This window comes from Glycine soja, chromosome 18, assembly GCF_004193775.1.
Source record: "Glycine soja cultivar W05 chromosome 18, ASM419377v2, whole genome shotgun sequence".
In the NCBI taxonomy this organism is placed as follows: Eukaryota; Viridiplantae; Streptophyta; class Magnoliopsida; order Fabales; family Fabaceae; genus Glycine; species Glycine soja.
In genome coordinates this window covers 1,510,209-1,529,735 of record NC_041019.1, presented here as the reverse complement: position 1 = coordinate 1,529,735, position 19,527 = coordinate 1,510,209, and the positions used below count along the sequence as shown (strand labels likewise).

The 19,527-nt window shown below is 35.2% G+C and overlaps 3 protein-coding genes, 1 non-coding gene and 1 pseudogene across 6 annotated transcripts; 3 read left to right on the top strand and 2 right to left on the bottom strand.

The window, feature by feature from the left end:
* Nucleotides 1–2,330: 2,330 nt before the first annotated feature.
* Nucleotides 2,331–5,341, top strand: LOC114397731 (mediator of RNA polymerase II transcription subunit 36a-like). Its single transcript, XM_028359915.1, has 7 exons — nt 2,331–2,487; nt 2,646–2,971; nt 3,056–3,151; nt 3,247–3,324; nt 3,414–3,590; nt 4,608–4,676; nt 5,031–5,341. The coding sequence occupies exons 1-7, from the start codon at nt 2,472–2,474 to the stop codon at nt 5,208–5,210; spliced, it is 942 nt and encodes a 313-aa protein (XP_028215716.1). The 5' UTR covers nt 2,331–2,471; the 3' UTR covers nt 5,211–5,341.
* On the top strand, nt 3,963–4,033 carry LOC114397806. Its single transcript, XR_003663429.1, has one exon. It is a non-coding gene; the product is annotated as a small nucleolar RNA snoR60 (small nucleolar RNA).
* Nucleotides 5,342–5,847: 506 nt separating the features above from the next.
* LOC114397732 (short-chain dehydrogenase RED1-like) lies at nt 5,848–8,905 on the top strand. Of its 3 annotated transcripts, none has more exons than XM_028359918.1 (4): nt 5,848–6,392; nt 7,000–7,159; nt 7,502–7,849; nt 8,796–8,905. In XM_028359918.1, the coding sequence occupies exons 1-3, from the start codon at nt 6,035–6,037 to the stop codon at nt 7,836–7,838; spliced, it is 855 nt and encodes a 284-aa protein (XP_028215719.1). In that variant the 5' UTR covers nt 5,848–6,034; the 3' UTR covers nt 7,839–7,849; nt 8,796–8,905. The 3 variants fall into 3 exon arrangements, with proteins under 3 accessions (XP_028215719.1, XP_028215718.1, XP_028215717.1); XM_028359917.1 differs by lacking the exon at nt 8,796–8,905 and adding an exon at nt 8,156–8,528; XM_028359916.1 differs by lacking the exon at nt 8,796–8,905 and having other exon boundaries at nt 5,849–6,392; nt 7,502–8,102.
* Nucleotides 8,691–11,312, bottom strand: LOC114397733 (annotated as a pseudogene).
* Nucleotides 11,313–14,885: 3,573 nt separating this feature from the next.
* On the bottom strand, nt 14,886–18,833 carry LOC114397730 (apoptotic chromatin condensation inducer in the nucleus-like). Its single transcript, XM_028359913.1, has 5 exons — nt 18,397–18,833; nt 16,734–18,084; nt 16,375–16,569; nt 15,778–15,929; nt 14,886–15,662 (listed from the first exon to the last, which is right to left on the bottom strand). Exons 2-5 carry the CDS (start codon nt 18,052–18,054, stop codon nt 15,204–15,206), a joined length of 2,127 nt encoding a protein of 708 aa, XP_028215714.1. The 5' UTR covers nt 18,055–18,084; nt 18,397–18,833; the 3' UTR covers nt 14,886–15,203.
* Nucleotides 18,834–19,527: the final 694 nt, after the last annotated feature.

Here is a 19,527-nt window from a genome sequence, read left to right as displayed (position 1 = left end):
AAACATTAAATAAAATAATATATAAAAATATAAAATGAAATTAAAATAAAAATATTAATTTAAATAAAATTATTTAGAATTTTAAAATTGAATTTTTAAAAAATTAAAAAATCATAATTTTTTATATCTTCAATAAAAAAAAAAACAAAAGTCATCAAATAATTTATGAACTCAGAAATTATTAAATATTCTATAACTTATTTTTTTTAGATATTATTTAAATTTTATAATTTTAAAAAAATTACTCCTAAAGGTCGTTTCGTCATACTTTTCTCATTACCAAGAAAACAGATAAGACTTTCTGTCATTTCATACGTATGAATAATGCATCCTTAGCTCTCATGCATTCTTCAGTTTTCATTAAATTAAAACTGCATTTTGCATCTTTTTAAGATGGGAAAAACATTTATTTGAGTAAGACTTGATTTGAAACTATTTTTAAAAAATTGAAACATTTAATTTTTTTAATTTTTTATATAATATGCTATAGGGCATAATTTTTAATTAATTTGAATTAGAATGAAAGTAAATTTAGTAGTATTTTTTTACCAATAAAAAAGTAAATTTTTAACAATAGAAGAGCAAACAAAACACTATTTAACACGTGTTCGATTTATTATTAGTTAATATTAATTTAAAAAGTATATAAAATTGGAGAGAAATAATATATTTTTTTAATAAAATTCAGTCAATAAAAAAAAATCTATTAGAAAAGTATGTTATAAGCCACACAAAAAAATGGCTGATACACACCAGGCACAATATTGCACCATAACTTTTGTCATATAATATTTTTCATTTAAATTAAATTTTACATTCCTACAAATACTAATGATATAATATTTAATTTACATTTACGATCCAATGTCATTACTAATACTATACTACTATTACTAAATAATAATAATAGAATATAAATAATTTGTAAATTTCTATGGAACATATTAATATTTGATAATAATACGAATAGTAGTATATTCATATACCCCTTTCTCATATGCTCGAGGTTTTCTCACTCCATACATGATTGGTAATTTAAATTGGAGAGGGGAGAATAGTATAATATTGGTATATCTAAGGAGAAGTTGAAAGTAGTTTTCCTATTTTATCTTTTAAAACAAACTGTATAAAGAAATATAAAAAATTAAATAAAAATAATCACTTATTTTCTTAAGAATTTAAATATTTTCCCCTTTTCCTTTTATAACAATCAAAATAAATATGCAAGACTTAAACATGTTGGAGATCCTTAAAATATATACGAATTCCGTGACCGATCCTTGAAATTTTTTTGTTTCTCACTAAATTCTTATCAAAAGTTTTGTGAGAGATTCATGTGGTTCGTCTCGGTGGACATGCCCATACGCATCATATAGTAAATTGTGTAAATGTTATCGTTTTGTTTTAGATTATCTATGGTTTTTTAGGTGAACTACTTGAGACTAGGACGAGTAGAGTAGCATAATTTATGTTTTTATTGTCAAAGAGAGCAAATTTGAGTTAGGGGTGGCTCGTAGTGGTTTTATGAGGGTCGGGTAGGGTTCATGGTGTTCGTGTTCATCGTGGATGGTATCATTTGGAGCATTGTCTTCGTCAATTGGATTTGGTGGTGTTGTTCATTGTCTCTATGAGAAACCAACAATTTAATTAATATCACAAACCAACTAGCATCCAAACAAGTTATTTTGGTGATGTGCTTGGTGGAATGTAAGGATTTATGCTCTTTATTGGGTGTTGTGTTCTATTCTATGGTTTTAAATTGCTTTTGTTTGTTTGTGATTGTAGAAAGTTAAGAACTATAGATTTTGGGTTTGGGATGACGATGTGAAGAAATCATTAAACAAGGACTTTGAAAGTAATGGTGGCGGGGTAATATGTGGGTTGTGGAAGTAATGTGGATGTGAATCATTTGTTGTCACAAATGGAGGAGTTGAATTGAAGGTTACAACAAATGAAGAAATAATTTATTTGTATGAGGAACAAATCATGGAATCAAAGAAGAGGTTGAGTAAAGAAGAACATCAATCTCGAGCAAATTCTAAAATTGTTGCTGAATATATCAAGAAGAACATCATATTCTTGATACCCTCCTTAGTTCTTTTAAAAAAATATTATGAGTTCATTGATTTTAATTAATTATTTTTTGTTGAAAATATCAAAAGCTTAATTAATCCGTAGAGAGCTGAGAAAGGAAAGAGAAATCCTTGCTAGTGGCCCAAAGCAATAAATGCTTGTTAGGAAGACTGATGAACCCAAATAAAAGCCCACGAACAAGTGAGCAGGGTAAGGAAAATGGGCCGACCGCTAGGGTTAGGTTAGTGGATGATGCAAGACACTTTCTTTTTCTTTTTCTATAAAATCAAAACCCTACCCTCTATTAAACCCTAACTATTTCAGTTGTTCGGCTGGCTATAAAATCCTCTTAACCAGTTGTTGCTGCTGCGTTGCACTTCAGTTTACAGCTCCCGAAAATGGCTCCTCCAAGAGGTAATTTTCCTTTTAATAAGAAAATGTGGTTTGATGATTTTGGTTTTTGCATTTGGCATTTGGCATTTGAACTAGATGATATGGTCTTTGGTGACGTAAGAATGTTGTGGTAATAGTTTTTTTTTTTTTTTTGTTGACAAGTGTTTGAATTTGTTCAGGTCGTGGTGGTTTTGGTGGTGGCGGTGGGTTCAGGGGTGGTGGTAGGGGTGACAGAGGCAGAGGAAGGGGCGGTGGAGGAAGAGGAGGAGACAGGGGCACTCCCTTCAAAGCTAGAGGAGGTGGCAGAGGTGGTGGTGGCCGTGGCGGAGGCAGGGGTGGTGGCCGTGGTGGTGGCAGAGGTGGAATGAAGGGAGGTAGCAAGGTTGTGGTTCAGCCCCATAGACATGATGGTATTTTCATTGCCAAGGGTAAAGAAGACGCTCTTGTTACTAAGAATCTTGTTCCTGGTGAAGCTGTTTACAATGAGAAAAGGATTACTGTTCAGGTTTCTTTTCTTTCTCACCATTATTTGTTTTTTCTTCTTAAGTACTGAACCATGGATGCATGAATTGATAGTTTCATTTTGCAGAACGAAGATGGTTCCAAAGATGAGTACAGAGTTTGGAATCCTTTTCGATCCAAGTTGGCTGCTGCCATCCTTGGTGGAGTTGACAACATATGGATTGTAAGATTGTGTCTTTACAACATGTGCTATGTTTAGGCGAAGTTCTTCAAATCACACTTCATTTTTTTAAATTATTTGTCTTGTGTCTTATGAAGAAACCTGGAGCCAGAGTCCTTTACCTAGGAGCTGCTTCTGGAACCACTGTTTCTCATGTATCAGACGTTGTTGGCCCTGTAAGTAAAATTTAGAATTTAGAATTGCATAATCTTAGATTTGTGGAATAGAAGTGCTGATTATAATGTGTTATTCTTCTTGTATGAAGACTGGAGTTGTCTATGCAGTAGAATTTTCCCATAGAAGTGGACGTGACCTGGTTAATATGGCAAAGAAGCGAACTAATGTTATTCCCATTATTGAAGATGCTAGACATCCAGCTAAGTATAGGATGCTGGTCGGAATGGTTGATGTCATATTTTCTGATGTTGCTCAGCCCGATCAGGTTTGGTTTTAATTTCTTACAACATATCTCGAGTTTGGTTTCAGTCTCGTTTTTACAGACAATACATACTACCTTTCCATAATACTGATGTACTTAATCGGCAGTGCCATATGATTATTGTTTGTTTAATTTCAATTCATCTACTATTTCGTTTGGTTGCCAAATATTAGCCAGCCATCTACACGTGTATATTTTTGTTGCATTTTCTCTTTTACATTTGTGTATAACTTTCGATTTTCAAAATGAAAGAATTTTTAAAATCTCAGTTTAGAGTTCATTTTGTTGTTTTTCTTTTAGTTTCTCAAATTTGTATTTTACAATTTTCAATATTATTTTTTTACTTGCATGTATTCTGTTAAATTGGAATAATCTGTGCATATGATGAGTTACTCGGATTCCCCTTCAAGACATCATGGATGATGCAGACCCGAGTTTCTGATGCGCATAATTTTCTTTTCCTTTTTGCTATTATTTTATTGCTTTAATTTTTTAAATCGACAGCAGTGCTGGATTATCTTTTCTTAGCCTGTTTATGGCCCCATTTTGAATCTATAAGTACTTTTTTTTTTTCAATTTTATGTATGAGAATGTGATATAGTAGAGATGGTTAACTTCAATTCTTGGAGTGGATGAAGGCAAAGAGAAAGGATTTTGTTTATACACTGTCTTTGTTTTTAAATCCCCCGGCTGGTCTAGGGGCTGCAAATTAGCAAGGTGTTACAGGTATTGGGGTGGGCCGTCAGATATTATAAGCAGCCTCAATTGGATTATGGTCCAGAGAGTGTGATGATGTGTTATGATAGTTTATATCTGCAGCTGGTTTAAGAGGAAAGTGTGGCTGTGGTTGGAGTGGTGCATAGGTTTTATATTTGTGGATTCCTTTTTACATTTTCTGGAAATGAATTATATTCTATTTGAAGATAAAAGCTCCTTAAAACATTATCAAACCACTATTTTTGAAACACCAGTTATATTCTATGTATCAGTTTCGTTTATGATTTTTGGTGACCATTGCAGGCAAGGATTTTGGGGCTGAATGCTTCATATTATCTGAAAGCAGGAGGTCATTTTGTTATTTCAATCAAGGTATGTTCAGACATCTAATCATGTTTTTATAAAACTTTATTGAGTAATCAATATGGTAAACATTTTAAAAAAGGGTGACCCAGTGCACATGGTCCCCACCTAGTGAGGTCTAAGGAGAGTAGAAGGAATCAGGCTTTTACCCTCTAAGGCTGTTTTTAGAATTTGAACTTGGGACTTTCAGGCCTCCAAACAACAAACATATGGAGGTGTCGAGGCTTGCCCTCTATTGAAAACATTGGAAAGAGAAATGTTTATGATTACCTTGAATTAAGTGGTTTAGTTTCTTCTCTTATGTATTACTATGTCTTAACTATCTGCTAAATTGTTCTCACTTGAATTCATTTGTATGTTTAGGCTAACTGCATAGACTCCACAGTCCCTGCCGAGGCAGTGTTTGAAAGCGAAGTGAACAAGTTGAAGGCAGATCAATTCAAACCATTCGAGCAAGTCACCCTTGAACCATTTGAGAGGGACCATGCCTGTGTGGTTGGTGGATACAGAATGCCCAAGAAGAAAAAAGATGCTGCTGAGTAGATTGCTTTCCGGTAGCCAGTAGGCTTAATGTCATTTCAGGAGATTGTGTTAATTTTGTTTTGAAACCTCGGTTATCAAACATACTTTGTACCTTTTCTATAGTAGTAATGTAGTCAAGTTTGCCTTCAATATTTACCGTGCTTACAGTAAAGAAATAACATAATCTACCCAAATTACGGTCTTAACGGATCGAGATGAGACAAACATTTCTGAAGTATTGAAAATCTATTTTACAAACTTGAATAAATTGAAACCTGTTAAGAAGATTTTTAAGTGTGACGTCTTCTGAGTCTTATTTTCTCTATTTACCAAAAAAAGTAGTATTTTATTTCTTAAGCTACTATTTCAGTTAAAAGAGAATATAAGATTAGTTGTCCATAAGCATGACAAACCAACGTGCACTCGAGGTACCGTTCCACCCGAGTTTTAGATGTGGGTAAGGGAATGGATATAGTATGTGTATCCAAAAATAAAAATAAAAAAGACATTTTTTTTCTAAAAAAAACATAAATATTATCATCTAATATAAACTCAAAAATAAAGTTTTTCTTTTTCTTATTTTTGACGATGAAAAATAATGTTATTAATTAATAGTTGTCATAAATGATAAATGTATAAGCCGTAATAAATGAATGACAGAGAAAATTGGTTGTAGCTGCTTGTCATTTGATTGTAGGAGTACTACTCTAGATATAGGAAAAGCTGGCATAAAAGTCTTGCCTTTGTTTTGTACTCTAGATGGGTTGGGTTGGGTTGTCATTGTTGGCATAGCAACAAGTTGACACTAATCTAATCACCTCCTCTGCCTCTCTTTGTATTCTACGATGGACACGCGCGGCCACGATGAGGAGGAGCCACCGAAACCTGTGGTTCTGATCACAGGATGTTCCACGGGAGGGATAGGCCACGCGCTTGCACGCGCCTTCGCTGAGAAGAAGTGCAGGGTGGTGGCCACCAGCAGGTCGCGGTCGAGCATGGCGGAGCTGGAACACGACCAAAGGTTCTTTTTGGAAGAGTTGGATGTTCAGTCCGATGAGAGCGTGCGTAAGGTGGTTGATGCTGTTGTCGACAAGTACGGTCGCATCGACGTGCTCGTTAACAACGCCGGTGTTCAGTGTGTGGGCCCACTCGCCGAGGCTCCTCTCTCTGCCATCCAAAACACTTTCGACACCAATGTCTTCGGTCAGTATTCTTTATCTTAATTGGAATTTTGATGCTATTTGTTGGATGGGATTTGTTGTTAATCTGCCATGTTGGATTAGATTAACCAAATGAGTTTGTTTTAGATTGATTTTAATCATTCTGCAGATGGCTTCTGTTCACTACAGTTACTCCTAGCTAGATAAATAATGCATTTTGGAACCAGCCACTCTATTTAAGTTGCTGTTGCCTGTTTTCATTCTTATTTGTCAATTGTGGCCTCAAAGGTTATGCGCAAACTGAATTAGTACATGTTTTGGAACTCAAAAAGTACTTTTACTCCTCAAACTATAATGTTTGATTTTTAGGTTAAAAATTATTTGAGACAAAAAAGTAATTTTGTCAGGATCTTTGCTTTTGTTTCTATTTTATTTTTATCTGTTTTTTGAAACGCACACACAATATTTTTAACTTTCATTCAAGCATGCACAAATTCTTATTTCTTTATTTTGTGTGTTGAAATTCAAGAATGTACATTGGATTTTCCAAAATCACATTCACAATTTTTATCCAAAAATTGCCTTGGTGTACAAAACCATGAATTGCTTGTTAAACTTGATGCTATGTTTCATCGGGCATACGCATGCAGGTTCCTTGAGAATGGTTCAGGCGGTTGTTCCTCATATGGCAACTAAGAAAAAGGGGAAGATTGTCAATATTGGTAGTGTTGCTGCCTTGGCCTCTGGACCTTGGTCAGGAGCTTATACAGCTTCTAAAGCTGCTCTTCATGCTTTGACAGATACATTAAGGTATTTTTCTTCTTCAAACTTGCGTTACTCTACACCTGTGCTTCATTTCTGCATCAAATCAACTAGAGGCAACAGTAATTGGCTACAGAAATCCACCTTGTTTCTATAGAAATTGTTGGTTTGGTATGAACAAGCTTTTAGGCTTTGGTTGGTCCAGATCAATGTGTTGATTTCATGGAAACTGCAATATAGTGGAGTTTGTAAAACTCTATATATGCACTTCAAAGTCAAAATCTAGTGGATGCAAATGCAACAATTAGGGATTCGGTGGCTGGCCTTTGTGCCAATTATTTACATTTTATCTAATTGTTCTCATCTTTAACACGAGCATGTGGTATACAGACTGGAACTTGGACATTTTGGAATTGATGTTGTCAATATTGTCCCCGGAGCTATCAAATCAAACATTGGAGATTCTGCCATAGCCAGCTACAACCGCATGCCAGAATGGAAATTATTCAAGCCTTTTGAAGCAGCAATCCGAGATAGAGCTTATTTTTCGCAGAAGTCCAAAACAACCCCTACAGATGAGTTTGCTATAAGCACTGTAGCTGCTGTCCTTAAGGAGAAACCACCTGCATGGTTCACCTATGGGCATTACTCTACTGTCATGGCTATCATGTATCATTTACCGATCTCTGTTAGAGATTTTGTTTTGAAGAAAGCAATGAAAGGCTGAGCTATAGTTAGGTGGTGCATCTATCTTTCCACATGGACACCTTATAAAGCATTTACTTTACCTTTAGCAACAGAAGAGATATTTTCTATTTAGTTCCATTTTATCATATTTTAGTGAACAAAGTTTTTGAATAAAACTTGACCAAACTGAGGACATAGTTTCTTGAGAATGTGTCTGAAACTTTCCCATTCTTTGAACATAGACCAGCTATACTTTTTTTCTGCATTTGTTAGTTTTTCTCAACATTATAAATGTGTTTTTTCATGTTTGTATGGTTGCCCACCTCATAAGTTTGACTTACACGGCTCTTATGATAGGAATGGAATTGAATTACATCCTCAAAAACTTCTTAACTTGAATCCTAATTTGGAGCGTGACAGAGACAGACAGCCTCATGTCCCCTTCAGTTATTAAAAGCACAAATCTGGTACAGTTCCTGCCACTGTTCCAAAACAGTAATGCACAATGCAGAGTTGTGCAGTTCTGCTTATTGCTTGCTTCCTCTTTCCGAAACTTCGAGGGTGGATTATGACCTCTTTGCAAATTGCAATCCTTCAATTCTCAAACTGGATAACGATGACAATATATGTACAGATTTAGTTTAGTATGAAACTGTATCGACAGTCTAGTTGATGTTGGAGTTTCAGCCCATTTATAAAATACTGCGAGTACTTTTTATCCCCCCCGTCATCTTATGACTTAAATAGTAATAATCACAGAAAGTTATTCTTTATAGAGGGGTTCATCAAATAATTTGATTAATTGATTCTTTTTATTTCAAATTAAATTAGTCGTATTTAGTTTGGCTCTCAAATAGAAAAGAAAATTCTGAACCAAGTCAATGTTTCCATCGATTTTTTAAAAAACTTTCACATCATTATATTTTAGACAACTCAAACCAACACTACACGATCTTAATTTTGAATGGTTTTTACGATCACCAATCTTTTTGCGCAGGAACATGCAAGCTTATCTGCAACCTCGGCAGCAATTACTGCAGCGGACTTTCCAGTGGATGTTTTCTGAGAGGAATCTTCATTGTCAAGTATCTTCCGCATGTTGCAAGCCTCTTCTACTTGTGCCTGTGCAACCTAAATATCCTTAAACAAACATTTAAGCATAATAAAGTTCAAATTTGTCGTTGCGATTAGCTAAAAAGCCGCAAACATGTCCAAATGCCAATAATGAAAACAGACTCAACAAGTAATACGCGGCATTAAAATATTAACAAGAGATTTTTTACTCTCAAATTGTGTACGGTGCTTTCACTAAGCAATTCTTTAACCAAAACTGTTTATTCTTCATAAATCAAGATTATTACACTAACCTCCGTCAAGGTTTATGAAACTTAACGCAAACACCCTATCTTGTTTCAGAAATTACACTGATCTTCCCCATTTAAATTTCATCAGGCAAAGCATCTCCTCCTATTTAAACATCTTCCAGACACAACTCTTTATATGCAGAAGAGGTACCATAAGAGAAATAATTAAACCTACATGAACACCTTCATGAAAATTAACTCTTCATATGCATGAAAATAAACTACAAGGAGAATATTCAGAATTACTTCCTAGGGATATATGCAGAAGAGGTACCATTAGAGAAGTAATTAAATGGCAACAAACCAAGATAAATGAACAAAATATGACAACCTTCTGTGGAAAAGAATCATGAAAAGTACGTACCTGCATCTGTGTACGAACATTCTCTAGTTCAGATTCCTAATACAAAAATCCACAAACAATTGAAAGACACAGTTAGGAACAACCGAAAACTCAATAAAATACTGAAAATATTGAATACAAGTGTATAACTTACCTGCTCATGCAAAGCTTCTTTTAACTGAGATACAAGGGCTACTCTGCTTGTTTCAACTAATTTAAGTTTTCTATGCATTGTTTCAAAACATTTTCCTCCTCCTCTAGTTCCTTTGCTAAAGTATTTCTCTTAGGATCTTTGTCTGAAAAAAGAAACAATATTAGAACTCTAACTTCCATAATTAAGGTGTTACTTCTGTAACTCTGTTCTGCTGTATGCTTACCAACAGAGCACGCGGTATCAACATCTTTTTCCAACTTCCTCACACGCTGAACAGAAGATTTGCACTTACTCATCTCTGCATCTTCAGCGGATTGCTCACTGAGCACCAAATGAAATGCAGACACTATTTTTTCTGCTGTACCTCCTATGGACAGTTTCTGGCATCAAGACAATATCAAGGAAGTGAGATATGAAAGAACCATAGCAAACCTCTATGAAGGATGTAACTATCTAACATCAATGATTTAAGTATGAAATGGGGAGAGGAAGGATGTAGTTGCAAAGGCCCTCAGTAACTCAGTCTCACCGATTTGATGGAGTGAGAATCCCTTTTCGCAATTCTTACAGAACGTGATCGCTTTTTGCCAAATTCCAATGGTGGAGGTGCATCTTCTCCAAGCATCAAATCTTTAAGGTTCCTAGCCTGGGATCCAAACACTCTCCTTTGCTCCCATATTTCAATCTAAAGTTAGTAAAGAACTAAGTTAACAGATCAATATCATGGTAAACAAATCATATGATCAGCATTTATACACCATATCTAGAGTTTCAGCCATGCATGAAGAACTATCTGCTATGATTTTATATTCAATTCTTTTACACCCTTTCCCATTTAAGTATTCAGTTGAAATACTTGCATCACATAGTGTAAAAAGGGCTTACCAATGTAGATACCACACGCTTTCCATGATCATCACCTTTCTTGATAACATCTTTAAGTGCTGCAGGAAGAACCTTCCAAAACTCTGTCACAAATTCATTCCCTTTACGCTTACAGTTCTGCAGAATGTCATTTGCAAGATACAGAAGGAGGACCCTTTGAATCATCTCTGATTTGTCAAATTGTTTTTTCCAAGTGGCAACAACCAGTTCTTCTTTGCTCCGGTGAAATATACACCAATGTGATAAAGCTATATCAAACGTTAAAGACAACAACTTACGTTGCATTAATGACTAATACACTCAACAAAAACAAACAGAAGCCTTTTCCACTAGGTAAGACCAGCTACATGGATCAAATAATGTCATTGTATTCTGTTAACAATTAATAAATTCGTGCTTTCAGAGAAGCTAATGTGGTGGCTGATTATCTAGCTTCAGTGGCTTATTCTTATAACATAAGTTTACATTTACTTGCTGTTCCACCATCTCGGTGTGTCAATTTTCTGTTGAAGGGTGTAATGGGTCTTCCATTGACCCGAAGAACTAATATGCTAAAAGAATAGTAAAACAAAGCTATGCTACTTACCCAAAAAATTGTTAACCGAATTAACATACTAAAGCAAGTAAGCAACATGGCTATATGAAACACCTCAGATTCCAGAAATAAATTTTGTACTCGCACACACACACATAATGAATGAATGAATGAATACAAGAAGCTTTCTTTCTTGATTGCTTTCTTAGTTACTTGAGGATACTTTTAATGCAAATTAGTTGAAGAAGAAAGAAAGACGCGTTACTTGAAGAGAAGAGGTTTTTTAAGTTAGGGTTCTTCGCCTATTTTATTTGGCGCAAAACCATGAAAATTGTTTCAACGCCGCAGGGTGGATGATACGAATACGATACTCCGTAGTAACTAGTACTAACAATCTTTTATTTTTCAAAAAATACTTTATTTTATTTATTTATTTATTTTTATTATTATTATTATTTCTACGAGTAAATTGTGCATTTTTCATGTTTGTTTCATAGTAGTTGTACAAACGCACGTAATGAAAAAAAAAATAAAGTTGTGTTTGTTTTTTCGTTTGAGTCTCTAAACGGGAGTAGAAGTTGCACTGAACTTACTGTGAGACCATTACAAACGAGGGTTCAACTAAACTTGAATTGCACATGATCCGACTTTTAATGGGAAGCAACTATAGGTTACTTTTCCGTTAACGTTCGTTGGATCCGTTAGAAAGATAAGGTTTTTTTTAAAAATTTCAATAACTCCTTCCAGCAATTACCTCTAAACAACCAGCATTAAACCCATAATTATTTTCATTATTCCTTACCTGCCAAAATTTAAAGAAGCCATATCTGACCTTTATTATAACCCCTCAACATCCATTTGTTCCTTTGCAACAATATCAAATGTACTTTTCATCCAAATAATCCAAATAAGTTTCATTCTGTCAAAAGTACTTTTACAACAAAGTATCCAAACATAAAACAAGTTACTTTCAACTTACTTTTATCTATAAACTTAAGTTAAAAAGTTATGTTACCTTAAACTTAACTTTGTAAATTATAATCCAAACACACGCTAAAGACATTTTTAATAGAAGATCAAACTTTGTGATCTAAGTCAACTTTTTGGTGCACCTTGCAATACTATATCATTCTAGAGATCTTTCCAATTTTTTGCTTCAATAGAAAATCAAGCTTTGTGATTTTAAACCACTTTTTGTAGGTCCTACAATGAATTCACCTTCTAATATTTATTTACACTTTTTATGAAGAGAGACATTATAATATCATTTTTTGAAAACACATGCAGATCTTGCTTATTCTTGTAGAAGAACAGATCTCCACGGTGGAAATCAATCCTTTTACTCTAGTAATAAATCTTAACAAGATCAGATCTTGCATGAAAGATTAGATTGTAAGAAAAGTTATTGGAGATGCTTTAAAGATTCATTGACTTGAGCAACTATCAGGTTTTGACACTCTATTGTTGGAACCCAAACTATCCCTACACCTATTGGTTTTTCATTTTTTGGTTACTCAAGAATTTTTTCCTAAAAATTCCCTGATCCTTTCTTGTGGTGTAAACCTGTGATGTTCTCAAATTCAATCTACACACTTTGCAACAATATTTTATTAAGAATATTCATGTTCATGCTCAAATTTGTATTCTAAATGGGTGACATTAGTTTTTTTTTATCATAAATACTCATTTCAGTCTTTGAAAGTGTCAAATTCTGACATTTCAATTATTGAAAGATGAAAAATTATTTTTTAGTCCCTTAATATTGAAAAAGTGTGACAAAATGATTTTACTTTTAACTCTCACAATTTTGTATACACGACATCTTTTGACCAAATAGGAATGTACATGTGTGTTGCTTAGTCGGGGGAATGAGTAGGATGAACTTTTTATCACCCAAAAGTTGAACTATTTTGTTACCCTTGAAGATTTCTTGTATTTTTTTCTTTTCCCATTTTTTTACTGTTGCTATCCCAACTTCCCTCCCATCATCTCTTTTCTCCTCTTCCCTATATCTTCTTCTCTCACCAATGGGCTTATTGCAATTAAGGTTGAAACAGGTTAAAAATTGGATCCCAAAAGCATACTCCTAACATATAAGGTTAAAAGGGATTTTTTTTTCCCTTTTTGCGCTTGATTTTGCTCCATTGAATTCTTTTTTGTAAAATTGATTGAGTGTTCTTGTAGTTCAATCAATTTCAAGCAAAACCCATACTTAAACTTGAGTAATTGCAAAAAACACTCATTTATGAAATTGTTGCTCAAACCAAACGTGTTCCTCTTTCATTTTCTTCAAATTTCTCGCTCATTGCTCAATGATTTTTTTAAATCAATCAAGGGCTTTTGTAGATAAACCAATTCTTAGCAAGTCATATATTAGAACTTGATTATTTGTTCAAAAATGAAAGAATTTGCCAAAAAAAAGTGATCCAGCGTATTGTTGTGCAAATGATGTTTGTTCTTTGTGTTTTTTTTTTTCCTTTTTTTATCAAACCTTTTGCAAAATTGGTTATGGGTTTTCCCCCCTTCACAAGATGATTAAAATGCATCCCTTCCCACTCCATTTGGTCGCCAAAAATGGTTGCAGCGTGCGGTTCAGTTCACGGGTCAACCAGATCTATTTGCTAGCATCCAGGTGAAAAAGATGAACTGCGTGAAAACAAATTGGAAGGGAAGCTGGGATTGTAACGATAAAGAAATGGGGGGAGAAAAAATAGAAGAAATCTCCGAGAGAGACAAAATAATCCATCCACTTTTGGCTGACAAATAAGTCTCTTACTCATTTTGCTAACCAAACAACACATATGTACATTCTTTATCACAATTTAATCGAAAAGTGTTAGGTAAAATCGTGATAGTTAACAGAAAAAGTTATAGAATGATTTTATTACACTTTTTAAACATTGAGAGACTAAAAATTAATTTTCTATCTTTGAAGGACTTTTAACACTTTTAAGGAGGGAAATGAATAGTTAGTCTTTCTTTACTGATTTACCTAGGGAGCCACAGGCCCACAACTCTCAACAAACAAATACAACGTCCTTAGTAGTAGGGATGTTCACCGTGTTGTTCTTTTTTTTTTTAGTTTTCACCGTTTAGTTTTCATTCAGCTTAAGTGGTTTTTGACAACAATTAAATTATTATAAACTTCATAAAAAAATACATTACAAATCATTAGTTAACTAATTATGCAGTATCAATATTATATATAAATAATGCAATATAACTAAGATTTCAATACAAAAAAAACCACATACTATCATTATAAAAAATGAGTTCCAGCTTAAGTTATAGAAAAGATAATTTAAATAAGAATGTAAAAGAAAATTAATATAAATTTAATATGCAATTTAGTTAGATTTTCACAATAACAACCAAAATCAAAAGGTTTAAATAAATTTTTCATACCTCAAAAATAAATTATTTTTAAATTATTATCTAAAAAAAAATTTTTTATCAAATAATTACCTCAAAATTTTTTGTTTCAAGTTATACCATTAGTCACATTTCAGTGACGTGATTAAGTAGTAATTTGAAAACACCATATTTTTTATGGATGAAAAACTTATATAAGTCATATCAAAACCAAATCACAATAAACATCCATGCCATACTGTACCCAAAATAACAACAAACTTGCGATACATTCTCCCAAACGGTGGATAAATTGGCGAGTCAACCCATACAAATCAACCTTCCTACGGTGCTAGACTTGATGTCAAACAAACCACGTGGCTAGAAGAAATCTACTATGCTCAATCAACAGACTAAAATCAATCGACACTCAGCATAAGAAAATACACGGATCAAGAAAAAGCCAGCTACCGAAAACAAAATTCGTGGCTAGGAATATAAACATATTCTAACGTCAAATTTTTCCATAAAATTTTAGGTAAAGGTTCGCTCAAGCCTAGTTCAAACAGTGGGGAAAATCTATCCAACCCCGGTAGCTCTTAGTTCACGACTTCTAAAACTAAATAAATTTAAGTCTCAAGCAATGCAATTTCTTCCCGAGACAAAACACCACCAGATCTGCCAAGACATTCAAAATAATCCCATACCACTAATTAAAATATCCAAATCAGTAAAGGCTGCAAGGGAAGAAGATTTGCAGGCTAATGGCCTATCTACTGCCTCGCGCTTTTACCCTGTGCTGTAAGTTTTGAGGCAACTTGCTCTTCAGACAAAGGTAGATAGTAGATCCGAGGAGTGGCTGTGGTTTTGCGAAAGAGATCATCCAGAGTGACAATGGGTGGGTCAACTTTCTCAGGAAGGGGTGGTGGAGATGGAAGCCGTTCTCTTGCTACTGGTGGGGGTTTTGACAATGGTGGTGGAGGTGGGAGAGTAGCTGGAACTGGATGCGGCTCCCTGTGCAGACGAGGGGAAGGCTCTGGCTGTGAGGGAGGTGCAGGAGGAACTGCTGGGACAGTGCTGACAGATGCAGCCTGAGTAGGAGGAGGTTCTAACTTCATTTTCACTTCTTCAGGATCAACATACTCAGCAACTAAGAGACGCCCACCATTTGGTGGCCATTGCAAATTATATACAGCATTCCGTGTCTCAATGGCTTCATCCACAGACGAGTACTGATTCACCAAGAAATCAACAAAAGATTACTTAGATGTCAGAACCGTGTCATAATATAACAACATCACATGAAAATTTACAGTTGAAGGAAGACAGCAATAAGAGTTATCTTACAGTCACATAGCAATGGGTCTTTATTTGGTCCATCCAGAAGCTGCTGACATTCCCAGTCTTACCAAGAAGTTCTTGCACTGCTTTTAGGGTAAATGGACGGAGAAAACGATCAATCCTGAGGGAATTAGTTGGGGACCTTTGTGGTGGTGGAACTGCCAAAGATTAAAAAAAGACTATTTAACTTGAAAAACAGAGACAGACAATACAACACATGCCACTATGACAACAAAGTAATCCATAAAAAAACATGCTGTACAACATAGACAAAATACACCCATGTAAAAAAGCGCATGACAACCAACAAGTCAACAACTAAGTCTTATCTCAGTAAATGCACAAGTGCATGAAAAAATCAACCAGCAGGTAGTTGTCCATCTTAAAATAAAAACCTCCACAAATACATTTTAGAGGATAAGATATATGCAACTTGTGCTTCAAGAAGTGTCCAGGATTAAAATCTGAAGGTGCCAGGAATTTATTTATTTGAGCCACAAAGCTAGGAATTGAAATTTGATCTCCATTAACACCACCATTACACAACAAACAGGAGCATTAGTTCTTAATAGATTTACCCTAATCACAACAATGTTGACTTACCAATGCGTTCTTTAGGTGTATCATCAGTTGCAGAGGAATCAGACCTAGAGAAGTTGCGTTTCAAAGCAATTGGCTCATCTCTAGGTGTAGTAGCAGGCCTGGGAGTAGTGCTTTGTGCATCTGGACCTTTAACTGTTTCAGTGTTCCACCTGCGTTGCCTTTTTGCAGGCTCATTGTTCCCAACTGATGCTTGTTCTGTGACAAAATGTTCCAAACAATACTGGATGGTAAAAAATACAAAGAAGAAATAATAACAGCATGCCAGTAAAGCAACATATAGTGCCTATAATTCTTTCTTGCCCTTCAGGAGTACAACCAATAAAAAAAAAAGTGTCAATTTCAGACAATATATTGCTTACCATTAAATTTTCGTTTCTCTGTTGGAGCAACTGGACTAATGTCAATATCTTGGTGGATATCACTTTCTCCTGCAGACAGACCATCTCCAACAGCTATAGTACTACTTTCCTCCTTCACAATAGGCTCTTCAATCTCTATTTTGTCTTTAAGTTCATCAACATTAAACTTAGAATCAATTTGCTTAGTCTCAGGCAAATCCTCTTCCATAGAATCATCACCAGAACTTCTGTCCAAGTTCAACTCTTCGGGATACCCCACATCATCGCTGCTATTGGTCTTGTTCATGTCTGGACTTAAAACATTATTGAAATTTTCTTCAACAGATGCCTTTTTCTCATGCAGCCCTCCAACATCCATTGAATGTGATTCATCATAAGAAACAGGTACATCATTTCTGGATGATGGTTCTTCCACCATCTCTGGCTTAACAATATCTTGTTCTAATTTGACATTATCAGTAATTATAGTATCCTTTAGTTCATTCTTTTGATTAATTGACAGAGAATCAGTAGAAATAGAATCAGATTTTACTTGAGACCCTAAACTAGGGTTGACCTCAGATACCTGGTTTTCTGGAACAGAAGAGTCGGGCACAGGATCCTCATGCAAGGGCTTGATGTCACAATCCAGCTGGGGCTTTGAGTCCTCACCATCCAGCTGCGCCTTTGACTCCTCATTCTCCAGCTTTGCTGCTGAATCCTCATTATTCTTTTCTGCACGATAAGAATCCTCAGCACTGGCCACTACTTCTGTTACTACACTCTCATTAACTGTAATGGTAGTCTTCTCCACAGTAGAACCATGGGCAATTGCCTCCTGTCCCACATTTGCAGAATCTCCACCAGCTGGCAAGCCCTTAGGTTCAACCTCTTGATCTATGGCTGACACACTATTATTAATGTCAACTTGGTTGGTAACACCATCCTGCTTGTCATTCTTATTGCTGTCGTGATCCACAACCTCCGGAATCTTTTCCACATTTTCTATTTCAACAGGATCAACTACACCGCTCTTGCCCTTTTCAGCAGTCTCAAATGTTTTGGCATTGTCCCTGTCAGTTGAATCAACCATTTCAGCATCCACAGTAACCGCCTCTGAATCTTTTTCCCCATCTACATGACCATCGAAACCATTGGCCTCATCCTTCTCAGAAGCCTCGTCAGCCTCCCTTTCAAGACGAAGGACTTCATCCAAACGCTTGACCAAATCATCCTTCAAACCCTTGATACTTAACTTCCTCCTCTTCAGCTCATCTTTTAGCTCTGTAACCTTCCACTGATTAATAGGGCGGTTGTCAAGAATCTGATATTTTGACGACATTATGTCCAAACGCAAATCACCTTCCCTAACCTGAAGCCAACAATCAAATTCACAAAAACCAAGAAACAAACAACAATCAATTCCAACAATCACAGTGTTCATCCTAAAATCACTGTACACTGAACTGGGTGCGGATGAAAAAAAAATACTAACACATACAAACTATTTATTAAAATTTAAACCACACTGAAAGAATTTGGTGCAGAAAGAGAACTGGACATCAAATTGATAACGGCAAGATCTAAGGAAACCATGAAATTTCAAACAAAAAATAACTTATATATAAAAATACATTCATATATGAATTACTAAGCGAAAGAAAGAGAACGGAGAATTACTCACAATGATAATAGTTTGCGGAGAATCGAGAAAAAGGAACGCTCACGGAAACCCTAATTTGAGAATAGAAAAAGAGGCGCCAGAGAAGAAAAAACAGAGAGGCATCGAAGATTCGAGTCCCGAGGCGAAGAACCAAACCGAATGCACTCTCTTTTATTACTCCTATCCCTTTCTCCCTGAAAACAACGAAGCAGAAAAAAAAAAGGTCGAAAAGAAACGAAAACAAGAGAAAATAAAATTCAGTATCAGCAAAATGTTTTATCCAAAACAAATGTAAAGAAGAAGAGGATGAGATTTTCAGGAGTGAGAAATTGCTTCTCCAAAATCTTTTCTAGGGCTTTTTTTTTGTTGTTGTTGTTGTTTGGTTGAGGGTTCTTTTTCTCTTTGGCGATTGTGTGCGCCTTTTGTTCCGTTCCGTGAGGGAACCCTGAAGTAATACCAAGTGGGTCTCGGTTCCACAGCGGTTGCTAACATTAAGATTTTCTCGTTGTGATTCCGATAATGCCCCTAACACGTGGCTGAAAGATAATCGAGAATTTCATCTCCCCGTGCCTGAGCTGGGCTTCTGTTTCTTATTTGGGCCGACATATAAAAGTTCTAATACCCAACACAGGAGGGAAGTTACTATTGCCCTATTAAAATTGCTTCTTGACTCCTATCAAGGGGCTGAAGTTTTTTTATTCCAAGAATATCCTTTATATGAAATTGTGATTTTATTGAATAAAATGTATAATGAAATTGTGATTCTTTTCTTTATTAGTTTTCAACCCCCCTAACACAATAGAATCACAATTTTATCGTAAAAAAATTTCCACGCTAAATATAACAACAAATCATGATTTCATTGTTATATTTTGCAACACCCCCACTTAATCCAACGAAATCACGATTTTATGCAGCCAAATATCCATGCAAAAATGTGATTCCATTATGACAAAGGAGTGCACAACTGTGAATGTTCATGGCGGCATAGTTATGATGGGGAGGAGTTGCGCCCATGGAGCCTCAAAAGTGGAGATCATACACGAGTAGGGACTTTTGTGCAATAGTGATGGTAAGGCTGGTAGTGGTGTGCGGCATGGAGGAAATGGGATAGGGATTCTAGATCTGGTCGGGATTAGGTGATAATAGGTG

What these genes read in the sequence shown, in the direction of transcription:
- LOC114397731 (XM_028359915.1), top strand. An exon ending in AGAAAAGGATTACTGTTCAG is followed by an intron (nt 2,972 to 3,055) that starts GTTTCTTTTCTT and finishes TTCATTTTGCAG; the next exon opens with AACGAAGATGGTTCCAAAGA. An exon ending in ATTTTGTTATTTCAATCAAG is followed by an intron (nt 4,677 to 5,030) that starts GTATGTTCAGAC and finishes TTGTATGTTTAG; the next exon opens with GCTAACTGCATAGACTCCAC.
- LOC114397732 (XM_028359918.1), top strand. Translation starts at nt 6,035, where the DNA reads ATGGACACGCGCGGCCACGATGAGGAGGAGCCACCGAAACCTGTGGTT. An exon ending in TTTCGACACCAATGTCTTCG is followed by an intron (nt 6,393 to 6,999) that starts GTCAGTATTCTT and finishes ATACGCATGCAG; the next exon opens with GTTCCTTGAGAATGGTTCAG. An exon ending in GCTTTGACAGATACATTAAG is followed by an intron (nt 7,160 to 7,501) that starts GTATTTTTCTTC and finishes TGTGGTATACAG; the next exon opens with ACTGGAACTTGGACATTTTG.
- LOC114397730 (XM_028359913.1), bottom strand. Translation starts at nt 18,054, where the DNA reads ATGTCGTCAAAATATCAGATTCTTGACAACCGCCCTATTAATCAGTGG. An exon ending in AGAGAAACGAAAATTTAATG is followed by an intron (nt 16,570 to 16,733) that starts GTAAGCAATATA and finishes ATTTTGTCACAG; the next exon opens with AACAAGCATCAGTTGGGAAC. An exon ending in TACACCTAAAGAACGCATTG is followed by an intron (nt 15,930 to 16,374) that starts GTAAGTCAACAT and finishes AATCTTTGGCAG; the next exon opens with TTCCACCACCACAAAGGTCC.